Below are 25066 nucleotides of genomic sequence, written 5' to 3' on the forward strand. Positions count from 1 at the left end.
ATTTTTGTGTATGAGAAAGTCTTCATTTCTCTTTCAATTTTGAGGGATAATTTCATCACATACAGAATTCTAGATTGATGGCTTTTTTCTCTTAACTCTGAAAATTTCATTCCAGCACAATGTTTGAGGTGGACTGAACTTAGGTAAATGGGCCTTTCGTGTAAGGTTTTATGTTTATCGAAGGCCAGGAGCCAGGCTGTGTTCTTGTTTGTGGTAGTTGTAGGTTTCGGAGACTGAACTTTCCTCTAGTAACTGAGTTGTTTTCTGTCCTGTTGGCTTTGGGTTTCCCTTCAAAGAACTCTGTCTTAAATCCCGCCTGTGTCGGTTGTAAGGCTGTGTTATACTGAACCCAGGTTGATGTTGCGTTAAGGTGGTGGGGAAGGGGTATCGTATAGCCCTGTGATTAGCGCTTACTCTTTTAGTTAGGACCTAGGCTGTGACCTTCACAAGTGCTTCTTAGTGTCCCCAGTCTCCCACTGTTAGGTGAGACAAGAAGGCTCGAGGGGCCTGGAGTTGGGTATTTCCCTTGCCCGAGAGTTAAGTTCTGCTAAAACCCCATTAAGTTAGGCTGTTGTAAAATAGTTTCCCTTGAGTCCAGACCTTTGTCAAACAATGCTCTGGACATACTTCAAAATAGTAAATTTCCTCTTCCCTTACTGAAGCGCCAGGAGATTTTTTCACGTTCACTCTGAGAAGTGGTGTTGGTGGGGAGCTCCTGACGGTAACACTTAGGGGCTCCCCTAAGACTGGGTCTCCCGGAGTTTCTAATCTCTCGAGCTAGTCCATGCTGTCTCCAGCAGTCAGTCAGTCACCCTTTACGTGCTGTTCTGGTGGCTCCAGTGGCGGGTCCTGCTCCTGGTGAGCTGTGATTTTCCAAATTTGCTCGTCCCTCTGGTTTTGGGGTTGGTGGTTTCCTATGACTTCAATTCTTTGACGTATCTAAGAAAAGTTGTTGATTTTTAGTTTGTTCAGCCTTTTCTCTGTGGTATGGTTGGTTGTGATGATTTCCAATCTCTTTACATGTTGGTCTAGAATCCAGAAGTCCATCAACGACTATGGTACTTGTAAATATATGCATTTACATATACACACACACAAATATGCACGGGTATACATTTATATCAACATATATATTCTTGCTAAGATCATGATATTGCTGTTGTAAATGGGATATTTTTTGAGTTATTTAATTGGTTGTTGTAGGTACATATAAATGTTACTGACCATGGTCCTTGGGCTCTCAGTGCAATAGAAATTGACGAGGCCAAAAGAGTTTTCCCATAGAAGGCTTCATTGGAGCTCATGGCCGGGCATAAGGGAAGCATCATGAGAGAGAGAGAATTCCCTGACTGCCTCTCTGAAGAGCTGATTGGAATTTTTTATTAGACAAAGTGCAGGAATTGATAAATAGGGTAGGGTATGCAGGCTGGGCTGGGCAAAGCAGAACGTGATGGGTCAGGGTGCAGGTCAGCACAGCTGGTTGCGATGTTTATATTAAGAAATGGACCACCTGGTGGTCTGGCCAATGGCACAAAGCTGTCATTCCTTCCTGAGGGGGGACACTCCACAGTTTGTTTTGGATCTCTGAGGCCAGTTATTGGAATTCCTTAAGTAAAAGGCGTGGTTAAACATGGGAGCGTAGAACAACAGAGCATGACTAAAGCCTTGGGGTTAGTGGGTAAGGCGTCAGTGAGGTAGTAGTGTGGGTTTTGTGATTAAGGGAAATGTGTGAAAGAATGTGTATAAAAGAATGCTCTAGTAAGGGTGAGCTGGAGCCAAGCCTCGTTCCTACTGTGTGTCATAAATGCTGTTGATTTTTCTGTATTCTTCTTCTGTCTGACAGGCTTTCTTTTCTGGCCATATTTAATTGTTTTTGAATTTCTTGAGATGGGCACTTAGATCATTTGTTTCAGTCTTACTCCTCTCCTGATAAACACTCTTCAGCCTTTAAGATAGCTGTTGATCGTGTCGGTATCGTTGGTGGCAGAATATATAAACACTCCTCAGCCTTTAAGATAGCTGTTGATCGTGTTGGTATCGTCGATGGCAGTATATATAAACACTCTTCAGCCTTTAAGATAGCTGTTGATCATGTTGATATCGTCGATGGCAGAATATATAAACAGTCTTCAGCCTTTAAGATAGCTGTTGATCGTGTTGGTATCGGCGATGGCAGAATATATAAACACTCTTCAGCCTTTAAGATAGCTGTTGATCGTGTTGGTATCGTCGATGGCAGTATATATAAACACTCTTCAGCCTTTAAGATAGCTGTTGATCGTGTTGGTATCGTCGATGGCAGAATATATAAACACTCTTCAGCCTTTAAGATAGCTGTTGATCGTGTTGGTGTCGGCGATGGCAGTATATATAAACACTCTTCAGCCTTTAAGATAGCTGTTGATCCTGTTGGTATTTCGATGGCAGTATATATAAACACTCTTCAGCCTTTAAGATAGCTGTTGATCATGTTGGTATCGTCGATGGCAGTATATATAAACAGTCTTCAGCCTTTAAGATAGCTGTTGATCGTGTTGGTATTTCGATGGCAGTATATATAAACACTCTTCAGCCTTTAAGATAGCTGTTGATCATGTTGGTATCGTCGATGGCAGTATATATAAACAGTCTTCAGCCTTTAAGATAGCTGTTGATCGTGTTGGTATCGTCGATGGCAGTATATATAAACACTCTTCAGCCTTTAAGATAGCTGTTGATCATGTTGGTATCGTCGATGGCAGTATATATAAACAGTCTTCAGCCTTTAAGATAGCTGTTGATCGTGTTGGTATTTCGATGGCAGTATATATAAACACTCTTCAGCCTTTAAGATAGCTGTTGATCATGTTGGTATCGTCGATGGCAGTATATATAAACACTCCTCAGCCTTTAAGATAGCTGTTGATCATGTTGGTATCGTCGATGGCAGAATATATAAACAGTCTTCAGCCTTTAAGATAGCTGTTGATCGTGTTGGTGTCGGCGATGGCAGTATATATAAACACTCCTCAGCCTTTAAGATAGCTGTTGATCGTGTTGGTATCGTCGATGGCAGAATATATAAACACTCTTCAGCCTTTAAGATAGCTGTTGATCGTGTTGGTATCGTCGATGGCAGTATATATAAACACTCTTCAGCCTTTAAGATAGCTGTTGATCGTGTTGGTATCGTCGATGGCAGAATATATAAACACTCTTCAGCCTTTAAGATAGCTGTTGATCATGTTGGTATCGTCGATGGCAGTATATATAAACAGTCTTCAGCCTTTAAGATAGCTGTTGATCGTGTTGGTATTTCGATGGCAGTATATATAAACACTCTTCAGCCTTTAAGATAGCTGTTGATCATGTTGGTATCGTCGATGGCAGTATATATAAACACTCTTCAGCCTTTAAGATAGCTGTTGATCGTGTTGGTATCGTCGATGGCAGTATATATAAACACTCTTCAGCCTTTAAGATAGCTGTTGATCATGTTGGTATCGTCGATGGCAGTATATATAAACACTCTTCAGCCTTTAAGATAGCTGTTGATCGTGTTGGTATCGTCGATGGCAGTATATATAAACACTCTTCAGCCTTTAAGATAGCTGTTGATCATGTTGGTATTGTCGATGGCAGTATATACAAACAGTCTTCAGCCTTTAAGATAGCTGTTGATCGTGTCGGTATCGTCGATGGCAGTAAATATTTCTTTCCTTTGCATAGTTTTTGCTTTGGACATAACTACAAGCTTGGAGTTCTCAAAATACTTTGGTGGAGCACGATATCTGTGCTTTGAGTGATGTGATATGACATCACTTATTGGAAGAGGGTAAACAAAACACCGCTGCTTCTTAGGGTCCTTGCAAAAATACCGAGATACACCACTGCATATACATTTCCTATGTCAAGTGGAGATAGAACATGTTAATACAGACGGCCACCAAGCACATATGGAGATTCTTGCCTGTGCGGGACGTTGTTTTGTTGGTAGGGACAGCAAGATGTCATCTGGCCGTGCACAGATTCTCCTGCCCTTTTATCAGTATAGAGAGAACGAGCACACAGACAATGGGAATTTTGTTTGTTGTCACTAAAATAGTTCATCAAATCATCGTTAGACTAGAGTATGGATTTATTCTTTCTTTATTGGTATTTTGGAGGAAAATGCTTGTTTTCTGGGTTAAGTTTCACACCGTGTTTGATTGTGACGTAGCTAGGAGCTCACAGGGGTGGTTCGGGGGTGGATTTACATCTTTGGGGTCTGTTTCTAAAATAAGCAGGACGAACTTGTAGTTGTTCAATGTATTTCATAAAACATGGGGACTCTGTGTCCCTTTTTTCCCCAACATTTTGATTGTTGTTTAGGTTAAAGTTGATGTATGATCGTCAGCTTATGCATATTAATTTGATGGTTTCATGCCAACCTGTGCCGACTAGATTTTGCATTACATTCTGAAGTTCCTTTCATAGACCCTGAGGGTTTTGAGAAATTGCTGTTTTGATTTTCATGATGTCATTTTGACTCTTGACGACTTTTTTAGAGTTAAATGAACTTGGTGGTTTATGAAATGTCATGGAGGGTTTAAATCCAGGATAAACTTAGCCATTGCTTTTCTTCTCCTCTGATTAGGGATTCTGTCTGTGGAAAAAATGTAGTTTGTGGCTGATATCAGTTTTGTGTTGATGGAGATTGGAACTGAGTCTTCTGCGTGCTTTGTTTTAGGTTGTTGAGTATATCCTGCCACCCTTGGCGTCCTTGGTTCAAAGCCAGAATGGTAAGTGTGATGACACCGGCGAGAATTCCGTCAGCCGTCATGACACGTTCCGTCTTCATTCTGTCTCCGTGGAGTCACGTTGTTCGCGTTGTGTTTCTTCCCAGTGGAGTGGAGGCTCTTCAGTCTGCAGCTGCTCTCAGAAACCGCATCGCTGCTTGTGAACCAGGAGTTTGGGGGTGGCAAGGAGGAGGCCGGTGTTGACTCTGACAGCAGTCTTCTGGCTCTCATTCGAGACGTCTTACTTCCCCAGTAAGTATCATGCAGCTACATTCATGCAGGGAAGGGTCAGCTATCCAGGAAGCTTCTGTCGAACTAGGTTCAGGGACGGCGTTGGGGTCTTCATGTCCTTATATTTATACACATATGCTTGTGCACTCATTGTAAAAAAAAGTTTAGAGACAGATGCAGTAACTGTTAGCCTGCAGAAGACTCAGGAGAATCTCAGTTCATCTTCACAGACATCCATTTAGAGCTTAATCTGTTTTCTGCCAGAAACATGATTTTGAAGTTATACAGATTTAAAGGTGTTCATGGCTCAAGGGGTAAGGGTCATGTTTCAGGATCAATATTACAAAACTATGAGAACATGAAATTGAGGCGTCTCCTGGTTCTACTCAGATGTAATAGAGACAGAGGTAATCCCTTTCCCCAAACTCTTGGAATTGAAGTTAGGTTTAGTTAATGAGCAGGACTTTCTCAGGGCTTGGTGGAGGTGGTGGAACAGGTAATGAGTATTCATGAAGAGAAAAGGGTTTTGCGTTCTTTCAGTCCATCGCTCGTAGAGCAAACACACAGCAGGATGACTCCTGAGACCACCTAATGCAAACGTGCGAAACTCCAGAATGTCACCTTATAGTTGAGGGGACGCTGTCAGTTTTATCAAAGTTAGTTCCAAAACCTATATGTTACATGTCAGTATTAAAGAAGATTTTGCGAAAGTAAACAAATGCTAGATTGTGTATCATGCATTAATATGCTACCTGATCGTGGCTTTCTTCAGGGCCTGGGCCGCAGTCTGGGTCAGCTCCCTAGGTTTACAAGAAAGACAGCCTAACTGAATGCTTCCCTCTGTTGTTTCAACTTCTTAAGATCTGCTGTCCTCAATAAAAAAAAAAATGGTCATAATAAAGAAACCGATGTAACTGCATTCTGATTTTGGCCAATGTTAAGAGTTTGAACTTTCTCATATAATATGAGGTTCACATAAAAGAAAACCCAAATAACTGAAATTGCCAGTTGCTGTAGACGAAGCACTCAGCCACTCCAGTTGGTTGAGGCAGGTGCCTTTCACTAAGCGTGTGGGTGTTCTGTGTCGACCCCCAGCCTTCCAGTGTCTGGGGGAACCTGTCCTGACTGGCTGGAGCTTGGTCCGTAATGGCTCGATTGATAGGCCAGACTCTTGTTTCTTTTTTCCTTTGACACTTCTGCAGTTGGTTTCAGGGAGAGCTCTGATAATTAATATGGACTGTAAGAATACTTTTGATGCCCAAAGTAAGACAATTATCTATACGAAAATTCTGAAACTGTGTCATGTGGAGTTTGCTCAGTGATGCGCTGTCAATACGTACCTTTTCAGTTACATTCATGATGTATGAGTGTGTGTCTGTGCTCTATGCTTAGTGAATTCAATATGTGATTATACCCTTCTCTAATGGGATTTATGCTTTTAGTGCATTCTAAGTTTTGAAAAGTATTCGTGTGTAATTATAAGCATCTTTCAGTAAAGGAAATGCCTTAAACATAGTTTTTGCACAAAATATGATACTTAAAGTTAAAGGATGTTCTTTGAGAGCTGAGTTCAGTGGCTCATGCCTGTAGTCCCAGGTACTTGGGAAGCTGAGACTGGAAGATTGCCTAGGCCAGCTTGGGCAGCATAGCAAGGCTCTGTCTTTTAAGAAAAAAACAAAAACAAAAAGAAAATACGTGCTTTGGATATCTGCTATGTAAAAACTTGTAGAGAAGCGTTTGCAGGACCTGAGCTGTCTCCCCTGCACAGTAGGGATCAGATTTACTCAAACAGGACTTCACAGTCTAGTCATAGATTTTTTGCAGCTCTGTTAATCTGAAACCACATTTCTGTATATCTGAAGTCTGCCCAGTTTTGGAACGGTTTGTAATAAAAAGCGTTAACTCTAATTCAGTGATCCTGTGTTACTGATTTGAGCTGGGATTACAGATTTCCTTTGGTGTGAGTCTGTACTTTTTCCAGAGATGAGGAATTAAAGAGGAAAATGTAAATGTAAACCACATGATAGTTCAAGAACATAAATAATGTAGATGAGTTCAAGTTTTTATTGAACAACTTGAAATGCACTTCAGATAACAGTATGGAATTTATTTGCTGTGATGTGGAATGTCTTCAAGGCTTTCAGGCTGATTTTGTTGCAGAGTGTAAGCCTTGGCGCTCATTTCAGTCTCCAAGCCTTCGTTTTCTCATCTGTAGAATAGTGCCCACCTCAGACGATCATTGTCCAGACTAAATCGGGTGCTTCTTTTAAAACACTTAGTACAGTGTATGGCAGATGGTACCCTCTTGACAAGTGTTTAGTACTATCACTATTATTATCAGGCTCATTATTTTAATCTCATATTCATCTTTAAAGTGAAGATCATAATAGGACAATAATAGTAATGGTACATACCTCATAGAAATGAATTGGCCGTTAAAATAGATACTGTTTATCGTGCCTTCCTGGCATATATAGTCAGGGCTAATGGAAGTAATGTAAAAAACCTGTAAATGAAATATAAGTAACACATTCATTTAACGTCTTTGACTCTGGAAAACTAGAACCTTGGCAAGGAGTTTGATCTCTGAAGATAACTCTTGGTAGTAATAAGTTTAGAATACTAATAATGGAAAATCCATGTTCTCCATTGAGTATATAAATATAATAGCTTAAGAATTAAGAAGTTACTAGAGTCCATGGGAACTATATAGCACCTACTTCAGTTTAGCAAGTAGACATGTTGGTGTTTACATTTTTATTTTGTTAAAGGTTTAGCCCTCTTTTGATCTCAAACGATACTTTTGATAAAGCCAAGGTGACACTCTTTTCACACACATGTACGGTAGGGACCCCAGCTTGCACAGGGAAGTATTTCATTAGTCAGGACTTTATTTGCAAATAACACCCAATTCAAATTAACTTATAAGATAATTTGTTTGCTCACATGACTGAGAAGTCAAAGACTTGTGTATACAGCTGGATTTAGGGGCTTGATTTCTGTCTGTGATACTCCATGGATATGTCTTTCTCGCCATCTCTTTGCTCTGCCTGCATCTACTCTGCTTTGTTCTCAGATAGACCCCTGTTCTCATCCACTCGGTGGTTGAATGGTTCCTGGCAGAGAGGGTAATCCTAGAGAAAGGGCGGATGTCTTTTCTAATACTTCAGGAAACAATCTCAGGAAGGACAATAATTTAATCTTGTTAAGTACCATGTAATATCCACGTGCCAGGTGCTTATCACAACTGCTGTGTAATAGGAACAAAAGCTCAGTTGTAAGAATAAATCTCAGTATGTTGGCTCTCCAGAGAAACAGAGCCAATAGGAGCTCTGTGTGTGTGTGTGTGTGTGTGTGTGTGTGCGCGCGCGTATGTGAAATAAAGATTTAAGAAATCGGCTTGCATGGTTACAGAGGCTGAGAGGTCCCAAGGTCTGCGGTTGACAAGCTGGAGACAGACAAAATGACATGCTGAGAACAGACTTAACTGCAGAATATTACTAAAGAATGCATAAGAAAGCAGTGCACACAAATGCAGAGTGGGAATCAAAAGAAGAGCCTGTGCTGGTGTCGTTGCTGTCAAAAGCTGGCAGGCTTACAGCTGAAGAAGAGCCAATGTTTCTGCTCCAGTTAAAAGGCAAAGAAGACCTGTGTTCCAGTTCAAGGCAGTCAGGCACGAGGAGTTCCCTCCTACTCAGCCTTTTTGCTCTATTCAGGTCTTTGATTGATTGGATGAGATCCACCTATGTTAGGAAGGGCCGTCTGCTTCCCTGAGTGTACTGATTCAAACATTGCTGTCATCCAGGAACACCGTCACAGCCACACCCAGAGTGACGCCTGACCAAACGTCTGGGTACCCTACTTATTGAGTAACTTGACACATCAAGTTAACCATCACAACGTATATCAAAATACCGTGAATGAGCTGGTTACTATTTAAATTGATGCATTAATTGCAAAAAATCATTACCCTTTCTCAATGTGCATGCTTTACTTTCTAAAGAATGAACTTCAAAGTATTTGCTTACAGCCTATCACATGTGGATTATAATACCATTTGTAAAGAGATAGTATTTGAGTTAGACTTTGAAACCTGGGTGTGGCCGGAGAGGAACCAAATGGGGCTGCTGGGCGCACTGGCTCGCGCCTGTAATCCCGGCACTTTGGGGGCCCAGGTGGGTGGATCACCTGAGCCCAGGAGTTTGAGACTAGCCTGGGCAATGTGGCGAAACCCCATCTCTAGAAAAAAAATACAAAAGTTATCCAGGCGTGGTGGCGCACGCCTGTAGTCCCAGCTACTCAGGAGGCTGAGGTGGGAGGATCACCTGAGCCCAGGGAGGTCGAGGCTGCAGTGAGCTGTGACTGCACCACTTCACTCCAGCCTGGGCAACAGAGTGAGACCCTGTCTCAAAAAAAGCGGGGACAGGCACCCCAGGCAAGAAGGGGTAAAGCAAAGCTATGGAAGAGGCAGCATGCTGGCAGGAAGCAGCCTGGTTTGTTTCCTGCAGAAACCTGCACAGAGTCAGTTCAAATAAGCTGGAGAGACAATATTTTCTCTCTTCATCAGCTCATTTACTTACCTGATACTGAATGCGTCTTATTTCACAGGCATGTTTCTAACTGCTGGAAACATTAATGACCAAGATCAGGATAGCCTTTGCCTTTCCCCAGAGCTTAGACAGTTCTAAGAATTACAGAAGTTTTTGTTTTTCCTTAACCGAAGAAGTGTGTAAGTCATGTATGTAAAAATGTTTACTGAAATACTAATTTTATTTCGAAGCCACCTTTATTAAACTTTGGGCCTATATAATGTTAGTAAATCTGGAGGGAGCGTGTTCTTTCTGAACTGATTTGGTTTTGAGTTTTACAATTCCTACTTCCTAAAGCCCAGGGGTTCTCAGCATTCTGTGCCCTTAGGACGCGGTTTCCCATGACCTACTCATTGACATCTTTCAGAGCTCTCGTGCTTCTTCCATCACCATTTTAGAAGTATTGCTTAATTAAGGACATTTTCGCTAAGGTAAAGAAAAGAAAAGGATACTTACCATCAAAACTTTCATATAACTTTAGATTCTAAGTATTAATATAATACAAGAAAATTAAACTAAATATTTGGTTAGTTTTCTGTTGATACATAACAAATTACCATGAACTTAGTGGCTTAAATAAATGCCCATTTATTAGGTGACAGCTCCAACGTCAGAAGCCTGCCGCCCTGTCCCTGGGCTCTTGCTCAGGCTCTCACATAGCTGAAATCAAGGCATCCCCTGGGCTGAGTCCTTGTGTCACGGCTCTGGAGAGAATCTGCTTCCAGGCTCGTTTAGGTTGTGGACAGAATTCAGCTTCTTGTTTTTATTAGTTTCTTAATGTTCCTATAACAAATTATATAAACCAACTATCCTGAAGTAGGAGGAATTCATTCTGTAACAGTTCAGGAAGCCAGAGTCTGAAGTCAAGGCATTGGTGGTGGTGGTTCCTTCGGGCGGCTCTGGGGGCGAATCCGTTCTGTGCCGCTGGTGTCTTCCAGCGATGCTTGGTTCGTGGTGGGTCACTCCGGTCTGTGCTTCTGCTTTCATATGGCTTTCTCCCTTGTGCCCCTGCCCCAGATTTTCCTCTGCCTTTCTCTTATGGGTACACTGTCACTGGATTTAGATTTAGGGCCTGTCTTAAATCCAGAATGATCTTTTTGTGTTTTGTTTTGTTTTGAGATGGAGTCTCCCTCTGTCACCCAGGCTGGAGCACGGTGGCGCAATCTCGGCTCACTGCAACCTCCATCTCCTGGGTTCAAGCGATTCTTCTGTCTCAGCTTCCCAAGTAGCTGGGACTACAAGTGTGCGCCACCACACTCGGCTAATTTTTGTATTTTTAGTAGAGACAGAGTTTCACCATGTCAACCAGGCTGGTCTCCAGCTCCTGACCTCAATGATCTGCCCACCTCTACCTCCCAAAGTGTTGGGATTACAGGTGTGAGCCATAGCGCCCAGGCTAACCCAGGATGATCTCATCTTGAGTTTTTAACTACATCTTCAGAAACCCTTTTTCTAAACAGGTCACATAGATGTGTTTTGGGTGTTATAACTTGAACATACCTTTTTTGGGGCAATTATTCAACCCATGGTGCATTTGTAGGATTACAGTACCCATATCTGTGCTGCCTGTATTTCTTCTTACGGAATCCCTCCATCTATAAGCTGGAAACGGGTGTCAAATTCTTGACATACTTGGGCTCTGACTTCATATTTTGCCACCAGCTTGAGGAAACTGTGTACTTATTAAGTTGGTGATACTGGCCATGGTCGTCTTTATCTTGTGGCTCTTGTTTGGATTCAAATCTTGCCCTTGCCCTTAACTCAGTGTGTGTGCCCTTGCTCTCTCCATTCGGTTACCTTCCTTTCTTTAATATGGTTGGAATGTCAGTGTCATAACTGAGTTATCTGATTAATGAGCAAAGATTTTTTTCTCTTCTGGGAGGAAAGATACCACATATACTCAGAAAATTACCCCATGATTTATATTCAGCTTAGAGACAAGATTTAATTTTAAAGGTTTCTGCAGAAGAGAAGAGGCAGTATTTAATGGAACTTAAGCCCAAATTGACCTTATTAATTAAAATCAGCACCTCTCAGGAATTTAATATCAAAGTCATTATCAATGAAATCTTAGTACTAAAAGTAGTCTTCTGCTGACTATTTGGACTCTTTTTTCAGAGACTTGTTACATAAGGTGAGGACATTTCTCTTTTAGTATTTAAATGTGCATGGGACTAGATTTTTCACTGAGGAAACACCATTGCTTTTTCTTGGGGAGGTGGCAATTTCAATACTCTTACGAATGCAAATCTAATTTGTATTAATACTATACTGTGAGATTGTGCATATGCACTTTAAGACCGCTCCAGTCTTCCTCACTGCCTTTTTTTTCTTTTTTTATTAATTAATTCTATAAATACGTATTAAGTGACTTCCGTGTGCCAGGCACTGGGGATGCAATGGTTAACAAGAGTGAATCCCCGCCCCTCAGTGAGCTTACATTCCTGTGGGCAAGACAAAGCAATGAAGAAATGAATATGTGGGATGACTTCAGCTAATTGTGAGTACTGTAAAGAAAACTATGAACCATTACGATGGGAGAGTAAGTGTTGGGAAGGGGAATGGGGGCGGCTGGCTGTTCTGAATAGCATAGTCAGGCAAGGCTTAAGTGATGGCGCAAGTTGTGGGAAACATTTGCCATGCACTTTGCCTTTGGCAGACTGGAACCATTTTGCCAACATGTATTTTAGTTTTAGATGTATATTTTTTAGCTTTGAGTGTCTGTATTGAAAAGAGATGATGCTGATGTAAATGTGCTTACAATATTTTTTTGACAGTATGCCATTCAACATTTCTCACCCGGGAAAAATGAGCACAGCCCTTCTTTTTTGTAATTCTCTTGTGACTTGTAAAATCATCAGGGCCATAGTAACTTCATAAATTATTCAGGCTTTGTTTTTTGGAATCTGAGAAAGAATGGATTCCTTACAAATTAAAATGGCATTTCCTTTTAGGAATTGGAATTTATAGGTGGATTCTATTAGCAGCAACACAGTGTAGGGTTGTTGAGCTGCCTTAGGAATAACGTCCAGTAAAAGTCACGAGTTTGACCATCAAATCTCTCAATGTGGCTCAAAGGACATTGGGATGATTCTGTATTGCTGCTTTGCCTCCCTTAGCCATAAGCAATCTATGTAAAAATAGGTATAAGCCTCACCATCTTTGATAGGAATCCTAGTACAAAGGAGTTATTTCATTTTTCTTCTTTTCTTAATTTTTTTTAATTAAATGTTTTGGGGTGGAGCCCACCACAGCTCAGCAAAGCCGCTGTAGCCAGACTCCTCTCTAGATTCCTCTTCTCTGGGCAGGACATCTCTGAAAGAAAGGCAGCAGCCCCAGTCAGGGGCTTCCAGATAAAACACTCATCTCCCTGGGACAGAGCACCTGGGAGAAGGGGCGGCTGTGGAAGCAGCTTCAGCAGACTTAAATGTTTCCTGCCTGCCGGCTCTGAAGAGAGCAGTGGATCTTCCAGCACAGCACTTGAGCTCTGCGAAGGGACAGACTGCCTCCTCAAGTGGGTCCCTGACCCCTGTGCCTCCTGACTGGGAGACACGTCCCAGCAGGGATCAGCAGATACCACATACAGGACAGCTCTGACTGGCATCTGGCAGGTGCCTCTCTGGGATGAAGCTTCCTGAGGAAGGAGCAGGCAGTAATCTTTGCTGTTCTGCAGCCTCTGTTGGTGATACCCAGGCAAGCAGGGTCTGGAGTGGACCTCCAGCAAACTCCAGCAGACCTGCAGCACAGGGGCCTGTTAGAAGGAAAACTAACAAACAGAAACAAACAGCATCAACATCAACAAAAAGGACGTCCACACAGAAACCCCATCCGAAGGTCACCAAAGTCGAAGACCAAAGGTAGATAAATCCACGAACATGAGGGAAAAACCGCAAAAAGGCTGAAAATTCCAAAAACCAGAATGCCTCTTCTCCTCCAAAGGATCACAGCTCCTCGCCAGCAAGGGAACAAAACTGGACAGGGAATGAGTTTGACAAATTGACAGAAGTAGCAGAAGGTGGGTAATAACAAATCCTCCGAGCTAAACGGAGCATTGCTAACTAGAATAACCAGTTTAGAGAAGAACATACATAAACGACCTGAGGGAGCTGAAAAATACAGCACGAGAACTTCGAGAAACATACAATAGCCAAATTGATCAAGTGGAAGAAAGGATATCAGAGAATGAAGATCAACTCAATGAAATAAAGTGAAAAGACAAGGTTAGAGGAAAAAAGGGTGAAAGAAACTAACAAAGCCTCCAAAAAATATGGGACTATGTGAAAAGACCAAATCTTCATTTCACTGGTGTACCTGAAAGAGACAGGGAGAATGGAACCAAGTTGGAAAACACTCTTCGGGATATTATCCAGGAGCACTTCCCCAACCTAGCAAGTCAGGCTAACATTCAAATTCAGGAAGTAAAGAGAACGCCACAGAGATACTCCTTGAGAAGAGCAACTCCAAGACACATAATTGTCAGATTCATCAAGATTGAAATGAAGGAAAAAAATGTTAAGGGCAGCCGGAGAGAAAGGTCGGGTTACCCACAAATGGAAGCCCATCAGACTAACAGCAGATCTTTCTGCAAAAACGCTATAAGCCAGAAGAGAGTGGGGGCCAGCATTCAACAATCTTAAAGAATTTTCAACCCAGAATTTCACATCCAGCCAATATCATACTGAATGGGTGAAAGCTGGAAGCATTTCTTTTGAAAACCGGCACAAGGCAAGGATGCCCTCTTTCACCATTCCTATTCAACATACGATTGGACGTTCTGGCCCAGGCAATGGGGCAAAAGAAACAAATAAGTGATATTCAAATAGGATGAGAGGAAGTCAAACAGGAAGAGAGGAAGTCAAATAGGAAGAGAGGAAGTCAAACAGGAAGAGAGGAAGTCAAACAGGAAGAGAGGAAGTCAAACAGGAAGAGAGGAAGTCAAATAGGAAGAGAGGAAGTCAAACAGGAAGAGAGGAAGTGAAACTGTCTCTGTTTGCAGATGACGTGATTGTGTATTTACAAAACCCCGTCGTCTCAGCCCAAAGTCTTAAGCTGATAAGCAACTTCAGCTAAGTCTCAGGATACAAAGTCAATGTGAAAAAATCACAAGCATTCCTATACACCAATAATAGATAAACAGAGAGCCAGATCATGAATGAACTCCCATTCACAATTGCTACAAAGAGAATAAAATACCCTGGAATACAACTTACAAGGGATGTGAGGGACCTCTTCAAGGAGAACTACAAACCACTGCTCAAGGAAATAAGAGAGGACACAAACAGATGGAAAAATATTCCACGCTCATGGTTAGGAAGAATCAATATCATGAAAATGGCCATACTGCCCAAAGTAATTTATAGATTCAATGCTATTCCCAGCAAACTACCATTGACTTTCTTCACAGACTTAGAAAAAACTACTTTAAATTTCATATGGAACCGGAAAAGCCTGCATAGCCAAGAGAATTCTAAGCAAAAAGAACAAAGCCGGAGGCATCACACTACCTGACTTGAAACTATACTACAAGGCTACAGTAACCAAAATAGCATGGTACTGGTACCAAAACAGATATAGAGACCAGTGGATCAGAACAGAGGCCTCAGAAATAGCACTACACATTCTACAACCATCTGATCTTTGACAGACCTGACAAAACAAGCAATGGGGAAAGGATTCCCTATTTAATAAATGGTGTTGTGAAAACTGGCTAGCCATATGCAGAAAACTTAAACTGCACTTCTTCCTTACACCTTATGCAAAAATTAACTCAAGATGGATTAAAGACTTAAACTTATGACCTAAAACCATAAAAACCCTAGAAGAAAACCTAGGCAATAAACATTCATGCCATAGGCATGGGCAAAGACGTCATGACTAAAACACCAAAAGCAATGGCATCAAAAGCCAAAATTGACAAATGGGATCTAATTAAAGAGCTTCCACACTGCAAAAGAAACTATCATCAGAATGAACAGGCAAGCTACAGAATGGGAGAAAATTTTTCCAATCTGTCCATCTGACAAAGAACTAGTATCTAGAATCTACAAGGAACTTAAACAAATTTACAAGACAAAAACAACCCCATCAAAAAGTGGGGAAAGGACATGAACAGACACTTCTCTAAAGAAGACATTTATGTGGCCAACTAACATATGAAAAAAAGCTCATCATCACTGGTCATTAGAGAAATGCAAATCAAAACCACAATGAGATCTCATGCCAGTTAGAATGGCAATCATTAAAAAGTCAGGAGACAGATGCTGGAGAGGATGTGGAGAAATAGGAACTCTTTTACACTATTAATGGGAGTGCAAATTACTTTCAACCATTGTGGAAGACAGTGTGGTGATTCCTCAAGGATCTAGAAGCAGAAATATCATTTGACCCAGCAATCCCATTACTAGGTATATATGCAAAGGATTATAAATAATCCTATAAAGATACATGCACACATATGTAGCACTGTTCATAATAGCAGAGACTTGGAACCAACCCAAATGCCCATCAGTGATGGACTGGATAAAGAAAATGTGGTACATATACACCATGGAATACTATGCAACCTTAAAAAGGATGAGTCCATGTCCTTTGCAGCGACATGAAGCTGGAAACCATCATTCTCAGGAAACTAACACAGAAACAGAAAACCAAACACTGCATGTTCTCACTCATAAATTGGAGTTGAACAATGAGAACACATGGACACAGGAAGGGGAACATCACACACTGAGACCTGTTGGAGGGTGGGGGGGCTAGGAGAGGGATAGCATTAGGAGAAATGCCTAATGTTGATGACAGGTTGATGGGTGCAGCAAACCACGGTGCCACATTTTTATCTATGTAACAAACCTGCACATTCTGTACATATATCCCAAAACTTAATGTATAGTAATAATAAAAGAAATGGCATTTTTATATTCTAGTACTATAAAAAAAAGTTATTGCTGGGTATGGTGGCTCATACATGTAATCCCAGCACTTTGATAGGCCAGGGCAGGCAGATTGCTTGAGGCCAGGGGTTTGAGACCAGCCTGGGAAACATAGCGAGACTCTGTCTCTCCAAAAAATTAGAAAAAATTAGCTAGATGTGGTGGTCTGTGCCTATAGTCCAGTTACTTGGGAAGCTGAGATAGGAGGATCGCTTAAGCCCAGGAGATTCAAGGCTGCAATGAACATACACAAACCTAGGTGGCAGAGCCTACTACACACCTAGGCTGTATGGTATGGCCTGTTGCTCGCAGGCTGCAAACCTACGCAGCATGTTACTGCTGTGAATACTGCAGGCAACTGTAACACAATGGTAAGAATTCATGTATCCAGACGTAGAAAAGGTATAGAGAACAATTTTATATGACTACTGTTGTATATGCCATCTGTCATCCACCAAAAATGTTGTTGCGTGGCACGTGACTGTATATGTGTATTCTTTAGTCTACCCTATATGTAATAATTATTGTGGTTTTATAATGTATTCTAGCTTTTTATTTAGCAGAATCTTCCTCATTGTATTTCACCCTAAAGTTTGTTGAATATTCTGGGACCACTCCCCCACATTCTCAGCACACTCCATTGAGATGTAAATTTGAGTCTCTGGCTGAATCCCTGCAGAATGGACTTCTTTATTTATTCAAGGAGACACTTTCCTTTACTTGACCAATTGTTCGATCATGTCCCTCAGAATATCTTCTCATGATAATCCAGTTACTTAGCCAGTTTCAGTTTTCTCCCAGCTGACCTAATTGGTTCCTGTTTATACCAGGCACTTGACAGGATAGGGATTTATTAGTTATAGGACTGGCAATGAAGAATGGAGAGTCGGGGGCTATCTCACCGTCAGCTTGTTGACTTAGGTCCTGAAAATGTGATTTTTTAAAAGGGATTTTCTCTTCTTCGGGATGGATGTGAATTTAGTATGAATGGCCTTTCCTGCCTGGACCTCTGCTGCTTTGGCTTCTAGCAAACACATCTTGGTTAGATTAGATCCTAGGGGTAGAAGTGTGAGGTTCAGGGACGCTGTCTGCACTGGGCACTGTGATGTCAACAGTGATCTTAATCTGTGGCCAGCCTCAGGGCACGTGGAGTGCTCCTCTCCAGCCCCTGTTCATCAAAATGGGCCAGCTCTTCACTGGTCAATCTTCTCTGAGGCCATTTCGAGTCAGGGCTCATCACTGTATTTTTTTTTCTGCTAAGTTGCGTTCAAAGGAGTGCAGGACTCAATTACTATCAACTTAGCTGCGCTTTCAAAGACAAAATAAATCACAGCCTACCTTTGCTAGATCTTGCTCACCATTACAAACCTATATTTGGTTAAACTAAAATATATTCAATATTTGTATTCTAAACATGCCCATTATGAATTTTGCCCTTCATTTTTCCAACAGGAGGAAAACAGAACAATGTTCTTTGGGAAAATTCTTACCCACAAGCTAGTAGTACAAGCTTTATTCTTCCCTCCTGTTTCAAGGTTAGATAACCTCAAACTGTCTCAAGACACTTTGATTTCAGTCAGTAATGTTTCAGCAGTGTTTTTTCGTCTTTTTTTTTTTTTTTTTTAAGAGACAGGGTCTTGCTCTGTCACCTAGGCTGAAATGTAGGGATGCCATCATAGCTCACTGCAGCCTTAGATGCCTGGACTCAAGCAGTCCTCTGCCTGAGCCTCCTGAGTAGCAAATATATACATTTGCTTACAGGCTATATAATTAGGCTTGTTGTACAATGATTTCCAAAATCAGAGTAAATAAGCTCTGAGTCAGCCTGGGGCCCTATTCTCTAGATGAAAAGCGTCTGTTTTATATCACAGATTTTTAAATATCCAGTTAGGAATGTTAGAGGTATTTTTCTCTCTTTTTAGTAGTTGGCTACTCCAGAGAATTAAATAATAACCTTGGTTAGTTTGTTGGCTTAGTCATTTGATGCTTGTTTATTGAGCATCTACACAGTGCTGCATACCGGAGAGTGAACTTCAATAGGTAAGACACAGTACATAAACCAGCCTCTGCCTAGCAAGTCACATTGGAAAGCAAGCATGGGAGAATTTTGTTGTGGAAATTTTGATGAAGACATTTTGAGTATTATTCTCTTTGGTAATAAATTTAACTTAGGTTTTTCAAGTATTAATAATAATAATTGCTGTGCAGAAAAGAGTTAACGTAGCAGGCCTGATACTGCTATCCATAAAAATTTTTTGTTTACAAAAATTTTGTAAGCAAAATTGTAATTGGCTAGACATCTAGGAACTTGGCTGTCAGAACGCACCCAGTTAACACTTAGCTGGTGAGGGCAGTTCACTGCACCTCGACTGTTTGAGCAAACACTGTGGTTTATCCTGAACACCACTGCACCTTGACTGTTGGAGCAAACACTGTGGTTTATCCTGAACACAGCTGCACCTCGACTGCTTGAGCACACTGTGGTTTATCCTGAACACCACTGCACCTCGACTGTTGGAGCAAACACTGTGGTTTATCCTGAACACAGCTGCTTTCCTTCTGGGAATCGGGAATTTTGATACATTTTAGATAGAGGTTGCCTACATGACCCGCCCCTTATAAAAACTGGCTGTTGAGTACCCGGTAGACTTCCTTGGGCAGAAACATCCCACACATGTGCTGTATTTTCATTGCTGGGGTAAGAGTGTGACCCCTCATGGAAGTCAGAGGACATAAGGAAATTGGCACCTGGCATCCTCCAGTCCTCCGTGTGCACCCTTTCCCATGTGATTCAGAAGGCGGCCTTACTACGTTGCTGTGCTACGTCGTAGCCTTGCTGAGTCCTCTGAATTCTCTAGCGAGTCTCTGAATGTGAGGGAGTTCTTGGAGACCTTCAACACAAATGCCCAATGTTTATTGATCTCTTATTACATGCCCAGCTCAATACTGATTGTTTTACATGGATTATCTCACTGAACCTTCCCAAGAACAATGTTTTATGAGGTAAATGACTATCATTATCAGCACTGGAAAGTGAAGTTGTTTCAAACTTTAAGAGGTTAAGTAACTTGTGTAGGTCTTATAACTCATGAGCGTATTTCAGTGTCTGTATATTTTTCAGATGTTTGTACCTTATGGTATACTATATTATTTCTATTTTCAGAGTAGCATTTAAGTGAAGAAAACTACTGAGTTGTTTTTCCTTTTATCTTTCTATTTTTGGTTTATTCTATTATTTCAGTAGAGCATATTTGCCAGTAACTTTCTGAGAAGGGGCACATGAGAGGTAAATTACTTAAATCTTTATTAGTGTGTAAAATATCTTTCTGTCTCAAGCTAAATTGATAGTTTAGCTGGATATAGAATTCCTGGTTGGACATAATTTTTCCTGCTGAGTATTTTTAAATGTCGTTACTGTTTTAGGTATGAGCACATTCTCGTGGAACCTGACCCAGTACCAGCATATGCTCTGAAACTGCTTGTCGCGATGACTGAACACAACCCAACTTTCACCAGGTACTGGAAGTTTACATTTCTTTTTCTTGTGTCTCACCTATAAAATGAATTTTCTGTGTTCTGAAAATGTTATTAAAGATGCTGAGATTCCAAAAGACCAGTGTTATGAGTTGTCAAAATCTCATTTTTTTAATGTTTCATAAGTTGTAATATCTGTCGTTTATGCTGTTTTGAATCTTCTCATATTTTAAATTTTTATTAGAGTTGGCATACTGTGGAATGCATGCTGCTTTAAAATGATAATCTCTTCTAAGAAATAAGGCAAAATATGTGCTTTAAAAATGTCAGTTGGTGCCTCATTTTGTACTGAACAGTTTATTAAATCTCAGTAGTGTTTATTGACTTATTTGTTACCATTTTATTTAGTTGATATACTTCTTTTTAAGTGGTAGAGAGCTTTTACCTTTATTGAAGGTACTGAATATGATGATGCCAAATTTCTTTAGAACTAGTTGCTGAGGATGTTTTTAGTCTTCTAAAGAATAGTTTGTCTTAGAGAACACCCAGGCCCACAGAAGCAGAAGAAAGGTAGAGGTTCTTTTTGCTTTCAAACAAGAAAATTACTTTTTTGTACAGGCGTTGTTGTCTGAGGACCTTTTGGGATTTGAATACCGTCTGTAGGTGCAGTGCGTCTCCAGAGCTACCGGTTGGTCTTTAACAAAGAACTAAATCACATAGCCCCAGCCGTCTGCATTTCCTCTGGTCTGCTGTCCGATCACAGAAAGTACTGCATTCTTGTGAGCCACTCTGACTGTTACCAGCAAAGAAGAAAGGCTGTTTTTGGAAAGTACTCATATCCCAAACAGTGATCCCAGTGGGTGTGTCGGGACACAGATGTGCCCTGACTGAGTCACAAGTGCCAAGCTGCTCTGGTTCTTTGGGTTACTCAGCGCTGGGCTGTGGTAGTTCTAGAGCCCACTACCTTCCCTCATCCAGTTCTAAAGGATGCCATGCAAATACTGCCCTCTATTCTCTGAGCCATGTTGCAGAAGATTCCAGGGAGCACTGAACTTAATACCCCTTTTATCTTTGCCAGTTGGAAGCAAAGCGTTTGCTTCAGTGTTTCTATAGTCTTTTAGAGAGCCCAAGCAATGAGCCTTCCAAATTCATCACTCAGAAGGCATCACTCTCTATTCCTAAAAAAGAAATTTCATTCTAAAGAGTGAATCTGTTTTAGAAGTTGCATCAAAATTCAGATAGTTGTTTCTTTCCTGAACTTTTGACATCAAGTGCTAATACTGTGTCCTCATTTTATCCTTCCGTTAGAGCCAACGTACTGCAGTCGCATTTTTAAACGTTAACTTGGGCTCATTCACATGTCATGTTTTCTAGACTCCTTTTCCTTCTTGCCGTCTCTATTCAGCTGAATTTCCTCATACTGAGGAGAAGAACCTGGAGAAGGAGAAGCAGTTCTTTGGCCTCTATAGAACCTTTTCATCTTAAAAGTGATTAGAAACTAGGTTTAGAAGTCCGTTTACTCTAGTTTTAAAAAAAACTTTACAAGCAGAATTTAGTGGAGTAGTTTTTGTGTTTTGTTTTGTTTTGATTGAACTGTATTTGAATATACTGCTTTTGCTTTAAATTCTAACCAGAAAATCAAGAGATCTCCTTGGCTTCTCTATCCCCGACACCCTCGGCTTCATGGGTCTCTTCCCTGGTGTTCATAGTTGTTACTTTGGTCTCGGTCCTCCTGAATTTTTTTCTGGCTACTCAAGTTCTATCTGTCTATCATCTATCTATGTATTTATCTATCTCTCTGTCTGTCTGTTTGTCTATCTGTCTGCCTGCCTGCCTCCCTATCTGTATGTATATATGTGTATATATATATGAATATACATACACTTATGTGTATGTACCTGTGTACACACACACACACACACACACACACATAAATACTGAAATAAATAGATTTACTTTGTGGTGGTTGATTTAAAAAAACCTAGATAGTATCATTCAGTATGTATTTTCCTGAAATTTGCTTTTTCACTTATCAAAATGATTTGGAGATTTTTTCATATCATATTTATTCATACTCTTGTCAACATCTTTGCCAAACAAATGAATGAAAATGGGATCTCATTTTATTTGCATTCACGTAACTAACTAATAACAGCGACTCTCTTTTAACGTTTATTCACTGTATTTAATTAAAGTGTGAAAGGTACACAGCCTTCAACCTTCAATTCTACTTTGAAGGATTTGTTCTAGAGAAAAGCTCACATATACACAAAATTCTACTAAGGCAAATAATTTTAAAAATGAGCAAATTTTATATAATTTATACAATTTTATATAAGTAAAACATAAATTATGATATAGCTATAATGCAGAACACTCTGTGTAACAGTTTAAAAGGGCAAGATACAGTTTGAATACTGATATGCAAAGATATCTAAATCATTTTGTTAACTGAAATTACTTACGTACCTCCCCTCTCCCCGTTAGATACTACGTTTGTCTCATTTGTGGTCTCCTTCTGGATTCAGTTTGTCTTTTCCTGAGAAACAGAGCGTTAAAGTAAGTCTTGCTTCATGTCAGTTACGGCTGCGGCTCGGAAGGTTCAGGAGGACAAGAGCAATGCGTTAAAGACCAATTACCGCCCCCACACTGCACAGGGAGGTCCTAGGGCGTGTGTGCAACTCGCAAAGTCCATTTATACACCTTAAGGAGGCATAAAGGAGGAGAAAGTCATTAGACTTTTGAGTTTATTTCCCAACTGTTTAAGAATAGATTTTAAGTGCACCATTTTGCAACGAGTAGTGAATTTTTAGTGGGGGATAAAAGAACAGTATTTTTAGAGAGGCAGATACTGAGAATTCTTACTTCTTCCCGTTTACCCCGTTCTTTCCTCTTCTTTTTTGTTGCTCCCTGTGGTTAAGGATTTTCATTATGTATCCAAATGCAAGCTAATGTGAATAGTATTTTTTCATTTCTCCCCCCTCCCTTTTTTTTTTTTTGAGACGGAGTTTCGCTCTTGTTGCCCAGACTGGGGTGCAGTGGTGCGATCTCGGCTCACCGCCACCTCTGCCTCCCAGGTGCAAATGATTCTCTTGCCTCAGCCTCCCTAGTAGCTGGGATTACAGGCATGCACCACCATGCCCAGCTAATTTCTTTTTGTATTTTTTAGTAGAGACGGGGTTTCTCCATGTTGGTCAGGCGGGTCTCAAACTCCTGACCTCAGGTGATCTGCCTACCTCGGCCTCCCAAGTGCTGGGATTACAGGCGTGAGCCACTGCGGCTGTCCCCCTTTCTCCCTTTTGTACACAACTAGCGTGTTATGAATGTTTTTTTGCTTTTTTTTGCTTTTTTTTTCACTTAACTGTCTATTCCCTAGATTTGCTTCCGTATCAATACATAGAGAGGTTCTACACTGTGTTTTTCAGTGGTGAAATCTTCCATTGCACAGATATATTATAATTTATCTAGTGTCTAATAGACTTGTTTCTAATCTGTGTAATTGCAAATAATGAATATTCTTAAAATGTATAATTTTGCACACATTATCTTATAGGATAATTCCTGTATATGTATTGCTGTATCAAAGGAGAAATACATTTAACTTTTTTTTTTTAATATGGCCAAATTACCTTCCCTGGGGTTTACTGTTTTATACTTCCAAAGGAGATCTCTGAGGATGCTTACTCTTTCAAGTCTTGCCATCAAAATTTATTAAACTTTGCAATTGTTGCCATTGTGACAGGTGAAATGAGTTATTTCAGAGTAATTTTAACAGGCATTTCTCTTACCATGAGTGAGAATGACTACCCCTTCATAGGGTCCAGGATGTGTGTGTATCTTTTTTCTGCCTATGGCCTTTGCCAACAGTTCCTTGGTCTTGGCAACACTGCTTTTCAAACCAAATCATCTCTTGGCTTTCCATTGCACGAATACACACAGTCGCCCAACCCATTTTACTTTTAACCAAGGCCGGGTTGTTGCATGTTTCTGCTGTCGTGAATAGTGCAGCCGTGAATATTCCTCTGCGTGCTCTGTGGTGAATCCCTGTACGTGTGTCCTTTGGGTACTCACGCAGGGGTGAAAATGCTGGGTCCGAGGGCATGTGCTCACCCAGATCCAACAGATACGCCGTGCCACAAAGATGCAGGAGTTTTCCAGGTTGGTTGTACCAATTTACATTTCTGTCAGCATCGTTCAAGGGGCCTTCGGTGTCATGCAAGCTTTTTTTAAAAAATAATAAAAATAAATAAACACAGGTTTATTGAGATTTACTTGGAGTAAAATCACTCATTTGAGGTATACAGTTCTATGAGTTTTGAAAAAGATACACAATTATGTAATCCACTATCACAATCAAGATAAAGAGGGTTTCTGACATTCCAGAAAGTTCCCTTGTGCCCCTTTGAATGTTACCTCATAAAAATTCTGCTTGGGGAATATGACCACATTGATTTTATATTTTATTTTAGTTTTAAAAATTTATTTTTCAGAGTTAATACATAACATGTTTGGAACTTCAGTATTTGAAAGTGTACACAGAGAAAAGCAATTCTTCCTCCAGAGAGAACCACTGTTGCCAGTTTGTGTGTGTGTGTGTGTTTCTGCGTGTGTTTGTGTGTGTGTGTTTGTGTTTGTATTTGTTTGTGTGTGTGTTTGTGTGTGTTTGTGTGTGTGTGTGTACTGTTTTTCACATAGACAGTAGCATGCTGTCTATACCATTTCTGCACCTCTTTTAAAAATTAACAGTTTTATTAAAATGTAATTCATATGCTATCTGTGCCACTCTTTTAAACAGATACAGTGTTGCATTTTGTGAATATTACATATGGATTTAGCAAGTCTCCTTTTGATGAATATTTGTTCGTTCCTAATCTTTTGGTATTATAAACAAAGCTATATTTAACGAAATGGGTCATTGATCATATGCGTGAATATATGTGTAGCATAAATGAGAAGTGGAATTGCTTATCAAAAGATATTTAAGCAAGCAGTTTTCAAACTTGTCTGTACATTAGTATCACCTGGGGAACTTTTAAAACATCCGAAGTCCAGGTCGTACCCTAGGCCAAGTCAATCACAATCTCTA

General features: G+C 40.6%; 1 protein-coding gene across 1 annotated transcript in view; it reads left to right on the forward strand.

Annotated features, from left to right (window-relative positions):
- Window positions 1-25066, forward strand: part of ULK4 (unc-51 like kinase 4) — a 660641-nt gene that overhangs the window by 256457 nt on the left and 379118 nt on the right. The window contains exons 28-30 of the mRNA XM_064360107.1: window positions 4713-4760; window positions 4865-5009; window positions 19930-20022. Coding sequence (XP_064216177.1) covers window positions 4713-4760; window positions 4865-5009; window positions 19930-20022 — 286 coding nt within the window. The remainder of the gene's footprint in view (window positions 1-4712; window positions 4761-4864; window positions 5010-19929; window positions 20023-25066) is intronic.

The sequence above is a fragment of the Aotus nancymaae genome, unplaced genomic scaffold (assembly GCF_030222135.1).
Source record: "Aotus nancymaae isolate 86718 unplaced genomic scaffold, 86718_ANA_hifiasm-v0.15.2.pri h1tg000038l, whole genome shotgun sequence".
In the NCBI taxonomy this organism is placed as follows: domain Eukaryota; kingdom Metazoa; phylum Chordata; class Mammalia; order Primates; family Aotidae; genus Aotus; species Aotus nancymaae.